Here is a 21,068-nt window from a genome sequence, read left to right as displayed (position 1 = left end):
TTACTAGCTTTTTTTATTTTTATTATTTCTGCTGAATCTTGAAATAAAGCCCTGTAAATGGTCAAAATGCAGGGCAAATCTTACTTGAAGTGACAAATAACAAATCAAGTGGAAATTGAAGTTTTATTAGCGATATTTATTAGTCCTTGAAATGAAATAAAAATACCTCTGTTTGAGTTGCTGCTTTTTTTGTTAAAATGAGTATTCTATGAATATTTTTCTTCTTTCTTCTTTATTTTCTTCGTTCTTTCTTTGCTGAATCGACTTTTGCCTCATCTTCTAAATTGAATATTCTATGAATATATTTCCTTCGAATATTCTTCCTCTTTTCCCTGCCTTCCTTTTCGTCCATGAATTTTTTTCTTTTCTTTTTTTTCTTTCTTTTTTTCCTGATTTTTTTCTTTTTTCCTTCTTTCTTTTCGTTTTCTCTCTTCCTTTCTCTTCCTTTCTCTTCCTTTCTCTTTCTCTCTCTATCTCCCTAACTCTCTCTCTTCTCTTCTCTTTTTCCTTCCAATTCGCACGATCCTGCTTTGTCTTTCCGAGGCTCATTATTACACTAAATCAACAAAGACATTAAAGTATTGTACTCTATTGTACACTATTTCATTGATTCATTTAATCCTATACACATGTTGTCTTTCCAAAACCTTTGTAAAATATTTTCTAAATTCTCATTAGCACATGTTGGTGTTAGACCATTAGGAAATTAAAGCAAGAAGCCACGAAAATTACTTCATTTGTCGACCAGATGGAGGAAGCAAAAATAACAAGAGGTTTGATGTACAATACGACTACACATCAGAAAATGGACTGCGCCTTAAGGAGAGCTCACACTTCCTATTTATTTCTTCGTTAATGCTATTTATGTATTATATATTGTAGATAGAAATATAGTCAAGGAAGGTCAAACCTACACCATAAAATTATGGCAGAAACTACCGAGTGCCTGCGTTGGCTATTTCCTTATTTTACTTAGTGTCTCAAGGAAATAGTAGTCGATCCAATACTTGGGTGAATTAGAGCCCAAAAGTCCCATATTCCTAATGCGATTTTATTACGACAAGAAAGCATAATAGGACGTAATATCAAGACCTTGCTAGCAATGTTATGATTATCAAGTACAAGTGGGAGAGCTAGATGCACACCCTCTCTACCTCCCTAAAAGAGGAGATATCTTGGCCAATATGTAAGTAGATGAACGCGTAAAGTCGCCTGAATCATGAAGAACAACTGGTACCCCTCTCAAAGATGCCCCATACACAAAACCTTTATCATTAATCTAAAATCAATCCTAGTACGACCAATAAAACAAGAAAACTACCAACCCTCCATTTAACCCTGAAGGATTTCAAATATCTTTTTTCGTTGAACAAAGTCTTCTTCCGCTATTGGGAAGCCACAAAAAAAATTGCATGTTATTAATTTACTTAGATAAATATCAATTCTATCACTACCAATAAAACAAATATCCAGAAAATTGTGAACAAACTTTTTATCTCTAAGGGATTTCGTCTATATTTTTTGGCTGCGCGCAAAGTCTTCTTCCGGTAATCGTGAAGTCTCTTAAATATTTCGCATTTTATTGATGTACTTTGACTTGACATAAAAGGCGAAAGTAATAAAAGCTATGTTTTTAGAGCGTCAATGTATTAATCTAATGGTAGCCTAGACTCAATGAAAAAATTCCTAATGTACGATAGATGTGTTTCGCGTAACTAAATAGAAAGGTTTATAACCGCGATGACAATATAGGGGTGAGCTGCCACAACTTGATTGGCCGAGGTCTTGTTCTGGGATGTTTTTCTAAAGGGACATACCGACATAAGGACGGTTTCCCAAAGGTGGGACGACAACGTTTTTGAACTCGTTTCTATATTCCTTCTCTAAACAATTTAGGAATACTTGTCGATGAAAGCTCGCATGCACCTTAAAGGGTACTGACTGCGTTAAGTATATATTTGACGAGAGTATACTGGTCTATAACGACAGGGGAATCGAATATACTAATGTACGCTAAAACTCAATGGATAAACAGCATAATAGGTTCATTATGAGCAAATATTTACTGTACCACGCAAAGAACAATAACAGAACAACTACAATTATATTGTCACAGCAGGAAACAATTCGGTATGCACGGAAGATAACTCAATATAAAAATGTACAGCAATAGTAATTGCGGTCTCCGACACGGTTTTTAAATTTAATAAAATTCACACACAAAACAGAAATATAATAGTAATAATATGTGATGGGAATTTGTGCGAGGGAATAATAATAAAACCCCGGAATTCGAAATATCAAAGAGGCACTTATCAAAATCCATCAAAGGAACGCCGGATTCACTTTATGATAGTGTACTACAATCACCGATCCCTCAATCATCTCCAACTGGTAAATACAACTAAGACATCAATTTTTATATAATTGAGCCTACAATACACGAACTTTTTAGAAACCTACTTGTTAATTCTTTTAGGAGAAGTCGAATATTTAAAAGAAAGGATTTTTTTGAAAGCTTTTTTTTTTTTTTGCAAAGGAGTAACTTTATTTTTCGGGGCGAAACAGACCACCGTTAGCATGCTGTGGCAGCTCTAACTCGTTAATATTGGAATCGCTAGCCGATTATAACCTTTAAAATATCTTTATTAAATATGTGAGAAACGTTTCTTGGATCCGCTCTCTCCTGATTCCGAGTCAAAGGGATTTTCTTCGTTTTTTTCGGCTTTCCTCCCTCCCTCACTTTGCAATTTAACCAAACATGCTAAATCCCAATTCAACCTGTGAGTTAGCCGTGCCCTGACTATGAACAGCCCAGAGGTTGTTTTAGGGTTCGATCTGCGAACTAGCTGTACCCTGATTTAGATCAGCCCAAAAGAGTTTTACAAAAAATAAATGTGGTCATTTGGTAATTCATTTTTCTAGCTATCACACATTGTTCTTTGTTCTCATCTGTAACAATTTTTTAGTTCAAACTTTTCTGGCGTAATAACAAAGCTGCTGAGCCTAGAATACACCCTGACAGGCACAACGTGTAGGGTAGGCGGAGAACTCTCTTCGTCTGATGATATTGTCTATTATCAAGGTGATAATTGAAGTAACACATTAGGGGTTAGGAAAATATTCTCTATTGTCTCTCCTGTGATCGATAGACTTTTTTATTTTTTAAAGTTGTTAACTACACCAAACAAATCTTTCTTCAACACTAATAAAGTCTAATTTTTAAATAGATACGGAGTTATATTTTCACTCATGTTTTACTGTACCTTCTAAGTAAATAATGATTACGACTTAACGAATCCGCATTTTTTTAAAGGATATTTCTGAAACTGGTCAAATGCAAGCAAAAGATCTGTTCTGTTTATCTTTCTGCTCAAAAAAGAAAAATATCTCTCTTTTCGCTTCATTATTTCTCATTTTTCCCTCATCTCATTTATAGAGACGTATTTCAGAAACTGGATAAGCCCTATGGCTGTGAAGGATCTGTCTGTTTATTCGTCTTCCTTCTCAGCAAAGAAACTTTAACTAAGAAAAATATCTATATTATACACGTGATATCATATATAATGATCTTGGTTACATTCTTAGTGGAGTATTTTCTAAAACAAGGCAAAAGCCTAGCGAATGAACTGTTTTCTTCATGCATTCTAGTCTTCATTCTAAACACAGAAACCAATGCAAGTCCATAAAAATGACATGTCTATTCGTGTCCTGATCGGAGGCTATATATCAACCTTTTCACGTTTTAAATAGACATGTTTGAGGAGCATTTCTGAAAGGTTAACAAAAACTGAGGCACCGAATAAGTTGTCTAGATAGAAAAAAGTGAGAAACCATCTTTACTAAGCACAACTCAATCTCGTAATCAAAGATATTGGAGTTAGTTAGTTGGACTCAATAAATCTCTTATCTTAGTTATCAAGAATAGAAATATCAATCCCAAATTAGAATGCTACAATTTCTTTATTTAAAAAACTTTCAATTTTTGAAAACAACCTCTGGGATGATCTAAGTCAGGGCACGGCTAAAGCACGGATCGAATTGAAATTAACCGGAGAACTCTGTTTAAATGTGATGCCAAGTCCTGAGAAATTGAACCCCGAATGCCCTAGAGATAGACTATAGCTCACTATACGACTTCATGACAGCTAATTTTACTTCAACGAAAAATTATCTAGTTCCTCAAGCTCATCTCATCTCATTCTCCGTTGCCGCTCCTAAACTATGGAACACTCTGCCACATCTTTGAAAAAAGCCAAGTCTATTGACTTTTTAAAATCTGACCTTAAAACATTTTTATTCGCTATCTAAGGAATTATTTCATTCATTATCATGATTCTACTTCGTTTATTATTGATTTTTTGAACATTCTGAACATTCTACTGTAGAAGTGTTGAGACATCCATTAAATGCGTTCAAGAAAGGTTATATTATTATTATCAAGTGTAAGCCTTGTTCATTATAACATTAATAGAGATAGCCAAGTGATTGTTTCATAACTACTCTATAAGGAGCAGAGCACGTTGTCGCCGGAGGAACGTTTTCAATTCCAATTTTAATGCTCAAATATAGGAAACCCTGAACGAAGCTACTTCTTCTGCGAGCTAATTACACTGTAAAGACGATTTAAATGATATTTTTTTGAGTGGAATAGAGTGGTTAAGGATTTAGGTTTCCTGGCAAGTGCATGGCGCTACGCAGTCTGAACCGCAAGTTAAATACCCGCAGACTCAACTAATCCGACTTAACTACCATGACATGGTAACAAAATGGCTATTTTACAGCTGAAAAACTACTTGTACTGTCTTAGAAACTAATATACACATCTCTGGAATCGTCATATTTGACGAGGATAATTAATGATTGAATTTTTGAGAATGTTTTCGTAATCGATTTTTTTTTTTTTTTTTTTTTTTTTTTGTGCTTTTTGCTGAATTACAGTAACATTTACAGATTTTTAACTGTTCAATTTTAGAAGCATGCAGGAAATTTCGAAATATTTATCTTTTCTTTAATTCAGTCCTATCTTGCATTTACTATCCATTTATTATCCATCGCTTATTTTGGAAGTTAGAAACTTAAGTCAAGTCTGAGTGAGTTTTAACGACACTTACAGTATTATAAACACCATTAAATGGAAAACCCTCTTTAACTTTTAAAAATTTTCGTATATTATGCAAAAGTCTGACATTGCTTTATTGTTTTATTTCGATAGCAGGGACGACTTAGTGCTACAATCCACCAACATCTGGCAGACTCCCACTCGATAGACTTGCTTTGTTAAGTACGACTTAAACAATGAAAAGAGATAGAGACTGCTAATGAGAGTGTTCAATGACACTTAAAAAATTAAATGCTCTTTATGTTTGATATATTGAATCAAGATTGACGAGTAGGTAGTAAAGACAAAATTACACGACACGGCCAGACCTAATGGTTGATGTATTGAATCAAGATTGACGAGTAGGTAGTAAAGACAAAATTACACGACACGGCCAGACCTAATGGTTGATGTATTGAATCAAGATTGACGAGTAGGTAGTAAAGACAAAATTACGCGACAAGGCCTTAGTTGATGTATATATAGGACTATAACAGTAGATCAGCCCTTGATTATAGGAATCTGATGACATAGTGCTTGCATGAGTGATGGTTCGTAAATGTTCAATAAATACTTCGACTTGTGATGTAAAGGTTGTAAGGAAAAAAAGACACGACCACACCTTGGACGATGTATATATATACAGCCATTTGCAAAAATTATGACTGGTCCAATCTATATACAAGCATATCAAAAGTATATCAAAAATTATGGGGTATCCTCCCTGATATTTTTTTCAGAAAGCCCTAGTGATAGACAACTCGAAAAACATATCAGGGATGATGTCCCATAATTTTTGATATGCTTTTGATATACTTGTAGATATATGAAAAGGATCAAAGTTTGTGCATATTGCAATATATATATATATATATTATATATATATACGTATTATATAACCTAGGATAATAGATCCCTTAATTATAGGACTCTGACATACTGTATGAATGATGGGTCGTAAATGGCCAATAAATACTTCGACTTCTGATGTAAAGTTAGCATGGACGCAGTACACGAACAGACCGCGGACGAATGTATATTTTTCAAAAATTACCTAAGATAATAGATTCCCCAATTATAGCACTCTAAAATGCTGCCTGTATGAATGATGGCCTGTAAATAGTGGCCAATGAATACTTCGACTTGTGATGTCAAGGAAAATTATGATGAATTATATGATATTATAAGTCTACATGTGAGCCATTTCCATTTTTGGTTAAAAAAAAAACAATAAGTGATGGAAAGGAAAATTTAGTTATAGAGCAGCTAAAAAGGTCGTTTCTCAAGAAAAGTTTTTGATGAATCATTAGATTTTAATCATTCCAATAAGTTGCAATTATCGAATTGAAAAGAAATCGTTCTTTTTTTATTTGAAAAGCTAAAAGGATGAAGTAAAAAATGATGATGATGACGGTAGTGATGGCGACTGACAAACATGGTGACACACTATGATAATGATGAAACATGATGATGATGATGACATGAAAATGATAGGGAGGTTCATGGTATTAGGTTACTGACAGTGATGATGACCGTGATACTGACGATGACGATGGTGATGGTGATGATCATAGTAATGATTATGGATACCTGATGTTGGAGATGCATGACTGATGATGAGAACGCTGAAGATGAAGAAGGCGGATGGTGATGGTCGTAGTGATGGCGATGATATTGATGAATATGATAGTGATGGTGCCGAGGCTGGTGATGATGACGGTGAAAATGAGGATAATAATAAAAGTAATAAATGATGATGATAATGGTGATCGTGATGACGATGACCATGATGAGAGGTCTGGTTTCCCAATGAAAATACTCAAGAAACCATCTTTCAGAAATTTTGACAAAAAGCAGTAAATGAAGTTAAATTCCTAACCATGTTCAGATATTTTAAGAACAAAGTCGAGCCTTTCTCCCAGGTTATTCTAAGACCACGAGGGTGAAGTATTGGGATACAAAACTACTGTTATACCAATAGGGCCTTTGCAGTTAATGGTCACGTGTCTGTACTGGAATTGTTTTAATATTACAATGGTAATTCTTTTTAGCTACTTGTAAAGAACTGAATGAAAACATGTGTATCCAGTGTGTTACGAAATGTAGTTTTATTACGATCTCTCGAAACAGGTTGTAGAAAGTTTGTTTGCACTCCAGTAAGTTTTACCCTTGGGAATCAAAATGTTCATTCATTTGCTCTCAGTGAATTAATCAGCACGTGATTGCTTAGCTGCAAAGAGCCTATTGAGAGTCGTTGTCAATGCTTTGGCGGACATCCGTGGTGATCTTTGCAGAATGGCAAGCCGTGTTGCCAAAAATAACTCTTTTATAAATAATGAGAATATATTAAATGCGGTGTGACTGCTCATGATGACCATAGAAGGTAGGTGGCAATGATGACGATGGTGGTGGAAGGGGTAGTGGTGATGATGATGGTGTCGATGATGATGACAACGATGATAATGGTGATGATGACGATGATGGTCGTGGTAGTGTTGATGATGATGGTATTGATGGTGATGGTGATGATGACAACGATGATAATGGTGATGATGACGATGATGGTTGTGGTGATGGTGATGGTGATGATTTTGATGACGCTTGTGATGGTGGTTGGGAACAAGAGCTTTGGCACTTGTACTAAAGGAAACCTTGAAAATGGTTTAGGTTTTTGTTTCAATACTTGTTAAAAATCGCAATTCGTCAAGACTGAATTTTTCCCAGCGTTCATTTTGATTTTCATCTCCAGTCCCTTTCCGTTCACCTTAAGCTGCTCTGCCAAAATAACAGTCAAGTTAGAACACAAAGAAAAACTTCAAGAAAAAAAATAAAAACAGCAAAGGTCGTTTCAAGTGTTTTAACAGCAATCCTTGAATACTCAGCCGAAATAACACAACCCAGTCACTCAGATTCTTGGCAGGAGGTCCAAAACTGACCTATCTTTAGAAAGTTGATAAAGACGGAATAGATATTTCAAGAGCGTAACCTTTTTATCTGAGCGATACCGTCCCTGATTACGGTTGGCTTATGACAAATGATTATCAAATTCTGCAGATTGTATGTTGATATTGAATGGACAAACCAGGGGGCAGTCATACAACTAACCCTTTGAAACGATTTAGAACTTTATTTGATAAATTTTAGATCCATTATAGTCGTCAAAGATTACGATTTAACTTTAATGTGAATTTTTTAAGTCAACGAAATCTTCCTACACATTTTGGCTGCCAAATTATACGGAATCCTTTCTTTTGTCCTTTTATTTTCTATCTTTGGTTCACAGTTATTCTCGGTAATTTTCGCTTACATTTCATTTAAAATTTCGTATTTTTATTTGCTCTATTTATAGAACCAGCAGCGAAAATAATTTAGTCAAAACAACGAGTCTCGAAAATAAATTGTAGCGTCTTTCAACCGGTGTTTTGTTCGTTATTTTCCTATTATCTTATTACTTAACTCCTTATGATACTTAAGCAAATGGGAAAGGACCATTTCTTATCATGTTTCCTGAAAAAAATTTTATCTTTCATTTTCTTAACGGTTTTATTTTGCTTAACGATTTTCTCTTTGATTTTGCGTTTCCTAATCTCTTTTACTCGATTCGTAAGGCTTACAAAGAAGGTGCCGTTTTATTTCTTTAATTTGTATTCGTAAAGTTCAAAATTTCTGAGATGAGTACGGTTTCTCCCACTCAATACTCCTACACATTTGACAGTGCAAATGGTTCAAACTACTTATACAATTGACATGCACCATAGAAACGATAATGGGGTCACTAAGGCATGTAAAAATCTGATGTCCATCCATATTCTATTAGAAAAAATCTTTTTATAAACGAGAAACTGTAATAAGTGAAAAATTGGGCTGTGTTATATATATATAGGAAAAAATATAAACTATATTGTCTCATGCAAGGGGACTTATGTATCTATGCGACAAAAAGGAAAATGTACGTTAATAGTCCAAAAAAAAAAAAAATTTTATAAAAAAATTTTATAAAACGAAAAAAAATGTAATGACAAGTAAAAAATAGGATAAAAAGTGAAATTTTTATCAATTGGATTGATGAGGAACTTTTCTTTATAAAATGGAAAAGGAGTCGAAAAATGAATTGCCTTATATCGAAGCTATGACGGGGAATTGGCGTATCTATGCGAAAAAACCTAGCTGATGAAGGAAAGACACTGCACAAAAACCGTCCTAATTGTCTGAAATTTGAATTCTGAACTTCCCGAAGACATGGGTTAAAATGTATAATATAAACTTAATAATATCTAAAATGAAATCATTACCTTTGGTTGTATTATGGTATAAATTCCTAAAGTCTCCTAATGAAACAGGTTTCGCCAAATACGCTTGTTCCAGTAGCATCCAGTAACCAAGAATTATTTATCCCAGACAGACAATCCAAGGCTGTACCACAACATTAAAGGAATCATTTCTTTTCCATTCCACTAGAATGTAGTATGGAAAATCAAAGAGAAGTCGTTTTCCAGAGAGTTTAACTCATGCAAGTGAGAATGCAGGCGATAAGACGAGACAATTTCAAACTAACACCGCACCAGGAGGTCTATTCTCATAAGCCAAATCTTCCACTTTATTTCAGACTGATTTTACAAGCAATATGGACAATATGCGTCGCATAAGTATTCATATTTGCAGCGTATTCTCCCTTCGTTTCAAGCTACAATCTTGGCTAAGGTCGTTAACAATAGCGGCTGTGGGAAGATATCGGAATATAAGAGATACAACACCTAGTACAGGCTAAATACTCTATCCAACTGATTCCATAGGCAATATCATCGTAGACTATTCCTGTTTCCTAAACCTGTCTTTATGGAAAATACCTTCCTAATGGCTAAAACTTATAACAATTCTTTTTAAGACGTAGATAAACACCAAGAACTAGACTACATGGCAAAAACATCACCTATAGCGAATGTTAAAATTCGTCTCTATAATTTTAGTGGCATATAAGTCGTACAATACAGAACATAGACGAGGAATATATATCAATAAGATGTGAGTAAAACTGGACGAGTACTTCAGATTTCGACGATTTTACAATATTTGAGCACAGTTTGGTGTATAAGGAACTATATCTTTAAGTCTTGGAATAATTCTTGGTCATTAGATATATAGGATTTTTCATGGGGATGCATGTTTATTATATATGATCGCAACGCCGGGAACATCATATGTCTGTGAATGCATACAGGGCCTTAAAAATATGGTGGAATATTACTTAAGAAAACTGAGCCGAATTGAAGACAGGCCCCTAAAATATGGTGGAATATTACTAAAGAAAAGCCGAATTGAACTTAGCTGTGATAGAGAACTTTGATGTACAATATACAAGTAAATTAAGATTACGTTTAGGCTTCCTATAGCTTTAATATTCCTAAATATTCTATTCATAGGGCCTTGTAGTGTATTATACATGGATGACAAAATGTTCATTGGTATAATGCATGGTGACTGTTTTCAATGACTGGTAGCAAAAATAACAGCAGCAGCATCAAGATGGAATATAACTTGATATATTTAACCACAATTATATATATCAGGTGTGATGTATTATAAAACACTAATAGAGAGGTTTTTAATGACTACTAATACAAATAACAGTAGCACCAAGACATGAAATTAACGACAAAAACACCAGCAACAGCAACAGCAACCCCAAAATAACAACATCAACTACATTAACCAGTGGCCGTAACCAGGGATCTTGCAGGGGAGGCGCACAGGCAATAATGATTATGATGATTTGAAGAACCAAAAAAAATGCAGAACCCAAAAAAAAAAAAAAAAAAAAAAAAAAAAAAAAAAAAAAAAAACGAAAAAAGGAGCAGAACCAAAAAAATAAACGGTTGCCAAGAGAAAAAAAAAGGAATAATGGGTGAATGATTCTTAAGAATGCTACAATATGCAGATGGAAAGTGGTATTGATTTAATCAAAAAACATTTACATGCAATTTTAAAGCAAAAGGAGATAGATGAGCGGTCCTTAAGCTTTTATGGGGGGTGCACGTTCACCCTGTGCTCCCCCTGGTTACGGCCCTGTCAACTACAACAACAACAAAATTGACAACAGTAATGACAACTGGAACAACTACCACCAAGAACAGCAACACCTGATAACTGAATCATCATTAACACCACCACACGCAGCAGCAACAAAAATTTTCAATAGCATCATCAGCAACCAAAATAGCAAAGCATTAGTAACACCAAACTTGAATCATTAACTAGAAGATCAGCACGGCATTGGCAACATCAACACCACCAACATCATCTACCCCCCCCCCCTAACACCACCATCACCATCATCACCACCACCACCACCATATCAACCATCACCACCACCACAACCACCACCACCACCACAACCACCACCACCATCACCACCAACACCACCAACACCACCAACACCACCAACACCACCATCATCACCATCACCACCACCACCACCACCACAACCACAACCACAACCAACACCACCCCCACCCCCACCACCGCCACCACAATCAAAAACAGTAACAGCACAGAGCAATGCCAAAAGCAGCAATAATGCTTTTTATCTTGCAACACCAAAAGCTACGCCTAACCGTTATAAAAGAAGTAGATATAACTATCATTACAACAAAAACGTTCCTGACAAAGAATAAAAAGTATTTAAAAATATAAAAATTGAGGCTTCTTGTTTTGCGAATTTAAAGTTCAGAAAAACCCTCTGCTGAGGTCATCCTTGATTGAAAGCCAAAAATTATTTCAAATAATCAACCGCAAAGAATTAAAAAAGGGATTGCATTAAGACTTTTCTTGCTAATGCTCTATATCCTAACAACCTCCTACTATTGAGAGTCAAAATTATCCAAGGATTTGAATAATAATGTACCGAAAACACACACAAATAAATCTAACATTAGTTTTATTCAGGACAAGCTCACACTAAGCGCATTACTGCCATTGTATACCCGTCCTTTCTCGTCCTTGTTCAGATTTAATAATAATAATAATAATAATAATAATAATAATAATAATAATAAAAAACTTTATTTAACGATGATAAAAAACCAATTTAGCAAAGCTAATCTTACATTGGGTCATCAAGAAATATAAAAATACAAAAATATGTGAAGCTAATATAAATACCTAAACTACAAAATTTAAATATACACTAAACTATTGAGAAAAGATACTATTTATAATTATGATTTATTTAAGCCCATTTTCCACTCTTTTATTCCTAGATTATTTAAAATTATAGGATTACCTGATGATAATTCAGTTTTATTTAAGTCTTTTCAACGCTTATCTTGAGTATGAAACGAATGGATTCAAAGAACATGCATCCAAAAATCTAAATACCGACAGATGTTCTGAAAACGAGAAATAGGACTGAAGTACATGTATATAGTTCAAAATTACTATATTAAAAGCTACCGAATTCGATAAAGGCAAAAAAATGAAGGAAACTTTTTCTTTCTATATAAGAGTGTAGAAAACCCGTATAAAAGGCAATGGCTTCGATAGTAAGTTTTGAGCTTTTTTTTATAATGATACTATTAGAATTCGTACGTAAAAATTTAAGAAATCTTTTAGTTCCTGTAAGAGAAACTTGAAAACCAGAAAAGGCAATGGTTTCGATAGCAAGTTTAGGAATACTTATATTTTTAACGATAACAGAGAAAACTGGTACGTCAAAACAAAAACACGCGCAGCGAACAAAAAATAATAATACTCTGGTTAATTAATTGGAAACGAAACTTCATCACTTGTTTTGGTAAGCGTTGACGAAAACAAGCGTGACTTGCTTATCAAAACTTTTTCTTCCAATGCAAAAAAAGGGAAACTTAGTTACAATTTAAAATGTCAAAACGAGAAGAAAGCTTTAAAATTCAGTATACTAGATAAGTTATAGTTCCATAGACTAGAGCAAGAAGTGTAGGTATTATACTATGCAAGGTTTTTGCTACCGAGAGGCGGTGTTTTCCTAATTCTGTTTGTCTTACAAGCCGCATGTGTCGTTGATACATTTAAAAACACATTTGATTTCAGACACCTTTGCGTTTGATTATCGAGATGAAGATAAGAGAGTTCAGCCTTTACAGCGCTCACCTGCGATTATACAGATAACAACCTGATTAAGACGCACGCAAAAATCGTTCTAAACGACGCGGGAGTTTAGACTATTTTCTCGCAAGGCATACTTTACGATAAAAAGAATTCTATAGGTTTCCCGTAAATACAAATAAATTTTCTTTTAAGAGGGAAGTTTTTCTTGTATTTTGTTGTCGTTTATCGTCAAAGATTGAGAATAAAAATGGTCGTAGCTATCAGTGGTTGTAATCTTAATCCGAGAGCGCATCCTTGACTGCTAATGAAGAAAAGAGCAGTCAAGAGCGTTGGCAAGATTACACTCACTTCTACGTGATTTATCTGAAAACATGGCCAAAAGTAGGAAGCCATCAGACGTTTGAAGTCGATGAATAACGATAATAAGTCTCAATAAGCGCCCTCCACTTCTGAAACTGCGGAAAGGAAATCTAAAATGCGCGCTTATAAGTTTTCAAAACATAGGAAATCGCCGTGTATTTTGATTTCGAATTAATCCTCGGCTGAAGAAGTGTGTCATTAGTTTTTCAGCGCTGAACGACTTGGTGAAGTACGAGTCAATTAGATGAATGTCGAAGAAATTGGATTACCGACCGGCTGACCATTTGTTATCATTAAGATTATTGACTGAATTGATGGATTGAGGATACAAGTCATTTGTGTTGAATTTTGCAGCGAGGAGGAGGAGTTGGTTGCCTTGGTCACCGGAGTAATCAGCCTTAAAAGAGAATTCAAAAATGACATCCTCCCAGTCATAAAACGGCCATTAACTAGACAAGATCAGTGCTAAGTATCCATCAATTTTCACTGACGTGTCGAAAGAAACAGCTGCATTTATTTTCGCTAAACACACATTGAATGGAAATTAAATAAAGAGTTTGAGAAAGGACAACTCAAATTAATGTCAAATACAAAACAACTAGCCAAATAAATATACACAAGATTAGCCAATTAATCATCATATAATACACATTTAACTACTTATTTTTGTTATTTTAGTATTCATCTCTGTTTTTTTTTTTTTTGAGTATAATTCTTCTTCTCATTTATTTCTGACTTTTTTTTCCCTTTTTTTCTCCGTTCTACTTAACGAATATTTTTCCTTTATTTCTTAAATTTAGGCCTGATTTCTTAATCAAATATTGATTTGTTTTTAAACATTTTTCTTTTAAAATATTTTATTATTATTATTATTATTATTTATTTATTTATTTATTAACGAATATTTTTCTTTCTATTTTACCTAAAATTCCATTTCAATATTTAAGAGTGGCTGTCCGTAACGGTCGAGAATGGCGGGACAGCGAAGGAATTTTCAAATTTCTCATATTTTGTCAGAAGACAACCTTTGGTAAGCTCTTTTAAAAAATCCAGTTTAAAACTTCGAGCGCTTTTTTATTTTGGCGAATTTTACGAAAATCTAAAACTCGACTTCCGGTTCGCTCTGGACCGGTGTGAACAGCCCAAAATATTACCCATATTTAAGAAGGCCTCACTCGTTCAAAAATACTCCTATCGATCTGATACTTTTTCAACATTTTAACTAACTATCAGACTCCAAAAGGGATAAATAATATTTTTGGGAAAATGTTTTTTTCTCGCTTTTTGGGATTTTTTTTCGATGGCATTTCAAGCAGCTACGACGCGAAGCAAATTTTAGCCTAAGTTGAATGCCCTAAATCATCACCTGGTATATATTTTATTTTCACTAAAACTATATGATCTGAAAGCTTGTTTATTGTAATTCTTTTCCTGAAAGTATCAGCTTTGGAACGCAAATACGTCCTCGCGATTAATCGACTCTTCTATGTAGCATACGGCGGTCTAATTTCGGATTCAGAATCAAAGCGCCTGCTTTATAAATACTCAAAAACTTTCTTGGATCACCCAGAATGAACATTTTAATCGTAAACAACATTAGTTTGATGACTGTAAACTATACTCCAGCTATATATTATTGACTTATTCTTTTGTACTGGAATATTTTAGAGAGTAAGGACTTAAGCGTACGAATTCTAAGTTAGAAAAAAAAACCTTTAGACCCCATCAAACGCAGGGTTTTTTTATTTTTCTCTTTTCTTTGTTTTTGTTGAATATACTTGCTCAAAATCCTCCCAAATTTCAATTAGTTCCACGTTATTCGTAGAAAAAACAAACTCATTTTCGTACTTTCTCAAAATTAATGGAATAAGTTAGAGGACATTATGATTGAATAAACAAACTGAATTAGTTGAGAAGCGTGGCACGTGAACGTCGATCACTTGTACCTTTCTTGAATTATATGAACTAAACAAACAACCTTAATGTTTTGTATTTTTTGTCTTTATCTCTTGTCAAAATTAATAATAACTAGTGACTAAAGTGCGTGCAGTTGCTTTCGTACTATTTCATTTAAGCCCCTTTCCCGATAACGTCACACATTTGATCCGCATCAACACTGCCTACTCTGCTTTTTTTCCCTTCTCTTTTGTTGCTGTTTTTGCTTGTTTTTATATGGGGTTTCAGAATTGATTGATTTAACTTGATTCTAAATGAAAAAGCCAAAAATCGTCCTTGTTTCATTAAGAGAAGTCAGTGGCTAACAAACCTGTTTCCTTTCCTATTCATTCGCCTAGAATAAACTGTTTGACAGGAACAACAAGTATCTTTTTACCAATAATAATAACATATTATATATATATATATATATATATATATATATACAGCCATTTGCAAAAACTATGGCCGCTTCCAATACATATACGAGTATATCGAAAGCATATCAAGTATTATGGGATATCTTCCACTATATATTTTTCAAGTTGTCTATCATTAGGGCTTTCTGGAAAAAAATATCAAGAATGATATCCCGCCCTGTCTGATATACTTTCGATATAGTTGTATTTATATTTGAAACGGCCATAATTTTTGCAAATGGCTGTATATATATATATATATATATATAACAAAGTATGTAATGTGGTCTATACTGGTGAAACAGTGCTCGATGCGTAGGGATGCAGAGCAACAGATATATAGTAAAGATTGGATTAAAGACGAGACATGTTCACTGTAACTCCGAGTTTCGTGCTTACGCACTCATCAGACAGACGTTTTTTTCAGAATGAGTGGCCGTGTTGTATCCGATATACAAACACGAGGCGTAGCCGAGTGATTGTATATCGAATACAACACGGCCACTCATACTGTAGATTGCTTATCAAACGTCTAGGTTAGTTCCTTTGTGTTTCACTAAAATTTTCAAAATTGAAGTGAATCTGGCCAAGAAAATCCAAGTTTAAGTTTATGCAAATGAAGACGAATCTATATCAGATATAAAACCTCCTTCATGGTCGTGATTTCTATTGTGTTTTCCTCATGAATTATTTATGAGTTTGATTAAAAATAAAATATATATATATATATATATATATCAAATTATGCTTTACAACATTAATGTTTATAGCCAAGATTCAGATAATAGCTGCTCAGTAGGCAAGCTAATCGTCGAGCTGAGCAGCCGGTTTTTTTTTTCTTTTTCTTATTCTTTTTTTTAACATTTTGACAGGAACAATTGTATGGTTTCTATCAATTACAGCCGCAATAGTAAACTACATTCTTAATTAAATGAAAATATGGTGCTCTGGCGGCGGCTGCGTGCGAGTGCGAAGATTCTCTGTTCTTGAAAAGCATTTTTCTCTTGAGAGATGGTCGAAATCTCTTGAGAAACAATCGCTATTTGATCTTGCTAAGGCCGTCAAATACAAAGCTTGGAAGAGGGGGTTGGGGTTTCTACCGACCCTAAAATTCTCGTCTAGTAATATGAGGACCTCGGATTTATCTGCTGAAGAGGCTGGGCTCTCAAAGAAAATAAAAAGTCTGACCGCTTTATCAAAAAACAGAGAACCTACTTGGTCAACAAGCTCAACATTGAGTAAACCTTAGGAAGAAAGTTAAACCCAGAATTTGTAGAAAAGGTCATGAGACGTGCTCGAGGTCCCGACGGCTTGCGTCTTTTCAAGTACTCGGCCAGACCGTCCCTGAAGACCTTGCTATCTCCCCAAACGCAATAGAGGAAGATGATAATTTTCCCAGTACAATACTGTAGAAGCAGCTATCTCGACTTTCCAACCAGGGCCGTAACCAGAACTTTTACAGGGAGGGTGCACATCGAATAAAAAAATCGGCGGACCTTAAGCTTTTATGTGGGGGTGCACGTGCACCCTGTGCCCCCCCTGGTTACGGCCCTGCCAACTACAGCACCCTGTCACTTACGACCAATACGATATATGTTCCAATGGTGAAAAATGACAGACTTAAAAACTCTCTAGGTAACAATGCTGCAGATTTTCTGTGAGGCTCTAGAGTTACATGTTCCTGTTCCCCTAAAAGAGCAAAGCACCAAATACCTTGAATGTAGTTTACGATTGCGGCCGTAATTGATAGAAACCATACAATTGTTCCTGTCAAACAGTTCATTCTAGACGAATGAATAAGAAAGGAAACAGGTTTGTTAGCCACTGACTTCTCTTAAAACAAGGACGATTTATAAAAAACAGAGTAGGCAGTGTTGATGCGAATCAAATGTGTGACGTTATCGGGAAAGGGGCTTAAATGAAATAGTACGAAAGCAACTGCACGCACTTTAGTCACTAGTTATTATTAATTTTGACAAGAGATAAAGACAAAAAATACAAACCATAAAGGTTGTTTGTTTAGTTCATATAATTCAAGAAAGGTACAAGTGATCGACGTTCACGTGCCACGCTTCTCAACTAATTCAGTTTGTTTATTCAATCATAGTGTCCTCTAACTTATTCCATTAATTTTGAGAAAGTACAAAAATGAGTTTGTTTTTTCTACGAATAACGTGGAACTAATTGAAATTTGGGAGGATTTTGAGCAAGTATATTCAACAAAAACAAAGAAAAGAGAAAAATAAAAAAACCCTGCGTTTGATGGGGTCTAAAGGTTTTTTTTCTAACTTAGAATTCGTACGCTTAAGTCCTTACTCTCTAAAATATTCCAGTACAAAAGTATAAGTCAATAATATATAGCTGGAGTATAGTTTACAGTCATCAAACTAATGTTGTTTACGATTAAAATGTTCATTCTGGGTGATCCAAGAAAGTTTTTGAGTATTTATAAAGCAGGCGCTTTGATTCTGAATCCGAAATTAGACCGCCGTATGCTACATAGAAGAGTCGATTAATCGCGAGGAAGTATTTGCGTTCCAAGGCTAATACTTTCAGGAAAAGAAGTACAATAAACAAGCTTTCAGATCATATAGTATTAGTGAAAATAAAATATATACCAGGTGATAATTTAGGGCATTCAACTTAGGCTAAAATTTGCTTCGCGTCGTAGCTGCTTGAAATGCCATCGAAAAAAAATCCCAAAAAGCGAGAACAAAATATTTTCCCAAAAATATTATTTATCCCTTTTGGAGTCTGATAGTTAGTTAAAATGTTGAAAAAGTATCAGATCGTTAGGAGTATTTTTGAACGAGTGAGGCCTTCTTAAATATGGGTAATATTTTGGGCTGTTCACACCGGTCCAGAGCAAACCGGAAGTCGAGTTTTAGATTTTCGTAAAATTCGCCAAAATAAAAAAGCGCTTGAAGTTTTAAACTGGATTTTTTAAAAGAGCTTACCAAAGGGTGTCTTCTGACAAAATATGAGAAATTTGAAAATTCCTTCGCTGTCCCGCCATTCTCGACCGTTACGGACAGCCACTCTTAATGTTTCGATTATTTATTAAATATTGTTCTTGTATTGTCGTTTCCATTTCATTATCATTACTTATAATAAACAACTGTAGGCTTTTTCTTCTTATCCTTCTGTTTACTGTTCTTTCGTTTTCTAGATCTTTCTACTACTTAAAATAGAAATAAAATGCAAACTTCGATATTTTAATAGATAGATCCCACGCTGTCATTCTCTCAGACGTTCTCGATCATTTTTGAAAGCTGTCTAGTCAATTTATATAACAAAACGAAGATTGACACGAAAATGATGATCATAATTTTAACCTCACCTCACCTCACCTCATCTCATCTCACCTCACCTCACCTCACCTCACCTCACCTCACCTCACCTCACCTCACCTCACCTCACCTCACCTCACCTCACCTCACCTCACCTCACCTCACCTCACCTCACCTCACCTCACCTCACCTCACCTATGGAAAGCGACAGCATCTAACAAGACATGCGCAACCTTTTAAGAGGAATTTTTTTTTGCAATAACGAGCAATAATGGCAAAAGGCGCCAAAAACTAGACTTTCGTATGAGTTTTGATTCCAGTTTTCGTTTTGGGTTAACACTCAAAACCTTTTTTAAACAGTTAGAAACTGATGTACTATGATAAAATGCTTGTTTGAAGCGGTGTTTTCAGTTGTACAAAGATGTTTTGTTGCATTTGTGCTAGAATGTTGCTTTGTCAGGCTTTTTTGTTATAGAAAATATATGGGAAATAAGGAAATGTAGGTCTAAACCTAATTTTCGAATAAACTTTTTGCTTTGGGTTAACACTTTGATTCCACTTTCATCGGTCATCTCCACTTCCAAACAAGTTAAACTTTCTGAATAACAAGATTTTAGCCTTGTACAACAGCCTTTCTTCAAGAAAATGTTTGGCACTCACTGCTTGAATACGAAAAGAATTCTCTCTTAAAATAAAAACAATTAGCTAGGTCCCTAAGGATTCGCATTGCCTGATGGAAACTAGGTCAAGTCATTCTCATGACGTCATAGGTAATACCCAAGTCTCCATAATATTAAGAAAAAAAGAAAGAAAGAAAGTGCGTCTCCAAGTGCGTCCAAGGTAGTACAGAAGCATCCAGAAATAGATTTAAATAGATCTCCGGATTTGCTGATTCAACCTTTTTCTTCCAATCAAATAACTTTCGTTCGTCTCGTTTACCTCAAGATCCTTTTAATTCAAATCTAGTTTGATTACACTGAGATGTTTAATTGTCTAAAGCAACTTAGACATTATCGTACTCTATTTGGTACATTGTACATGTGTGGCATATAATCATGCACTTTACTATAATGTTTAAGAGGTGTGGCAGCAGTCCACTCGTACCCCCCCCCCCCCTCCCTCCCTAAGAAAATATTTCTTAGGTGTGAGGATGTCTTAAAGATGTGGCCTTTTGCTTTCTCTTCTGCCCTGTGCATCGATGTAGGTCGCCTAAATAACTGTAATTCGTTTTTTTTCTTCTTGGATCCTAGGTAGCTCTCTATGATCAATGAGGAGAATGTCACAGTTAATATTGCAACCCTATGGTTGTTCTTATAACCTGTACATTGACATGTCGATGTGCACTGTAAAGCTTTTCTTGAGTAATCAAAGGCTTAGTGGCAACAAAAATTAGTAGTAGGCGTAGAAGGGTGTTAAGGTCATTACAATCATCCAAACTACATTGCTACTGCCTTAAAGCTTTTACTACAAATATCACTGGTGACACGACACTAGAGAACCCCCAGTAAAAAGCTCAACTAATGAAAAGAGAGATAAGATCCTGCACTCATCAAAGGCTGTACTCTCGATGAAACCCTTAAGTTAAGGCGTGTTAGGTATCAAGTTTTCCAAGTCAATGAACTCTGATATTGATATACAATGGATATCGTACTTGCTGATATTATGCTAACGTCTAGTGTGTTATTGCTAAGGTTCTAATGGTAGTGAAAATGGCCCAGCTCATCAAAGAAGCCGTGTACTTGATGCCATTAGGGGTGAAAATTACTTAAGACTCAAGGTGGATAGTGAGAAAGCAGTGTGGATAGCTATAATACCTACTACATTGAATGATAATTGAAATAATATTAATAGACTTAATGTTAAGTTTTTATACCAGAGAGA

At 34.8% G+C, this 21,068-nt stretch overlaps 1 protein-coding gene across 2 annotated transcripts in view; it reads right to left on the bottom strand.

Moving 5' to 3' along the window:
- LOC116292997 (epidermal growth factor-like protein 7) overlaps positions 1-21,068 on the bottom strand; it is a 53,496-nt gene that overhangs the window by 22,451 nt on the left and 9,977 nt on the right. The window contains exon 10 of one of the 2 annotated variants that reach the window (XM_089024701.1): positions 20,335-20,445. The exons of the other annotated variant lie outside the window; for it this stretch is intronic. Coding sequence (XP_088880827.1) covers positions 20,434-20,445 — 12 coding nt within the window. The 3' untranslated portion in view covers positions 20,335-20,433. Of the gene's footprint in view, positions 1-20,334; positions 20,446-21,068 lie in introns of those variants that run through there. 2 annotated transcript variants of the gene reach the window in all.

Source organism: Actinia tenebrosa, unplaced genomic scaffold (assembly GCF_029948245.1).
Source record: "Actinia tenebrosa isolate PJP-AT-01 unplaced genomic scaffold, QUT_ActTen_1.0 PGA_scaffold9__36_contigs__length_13948895, whole genome shotgun sequence".
Taxonomy (NCBI): Eukaryota; Metazoa; Cnidaria; class Anthozoa; order Actiniaria; family Actiniidae; genus Actinia; species Actinia tenebrosa.
This window is presented reverse-complemented; position numbering and strand designations above follow the sequence as displayed.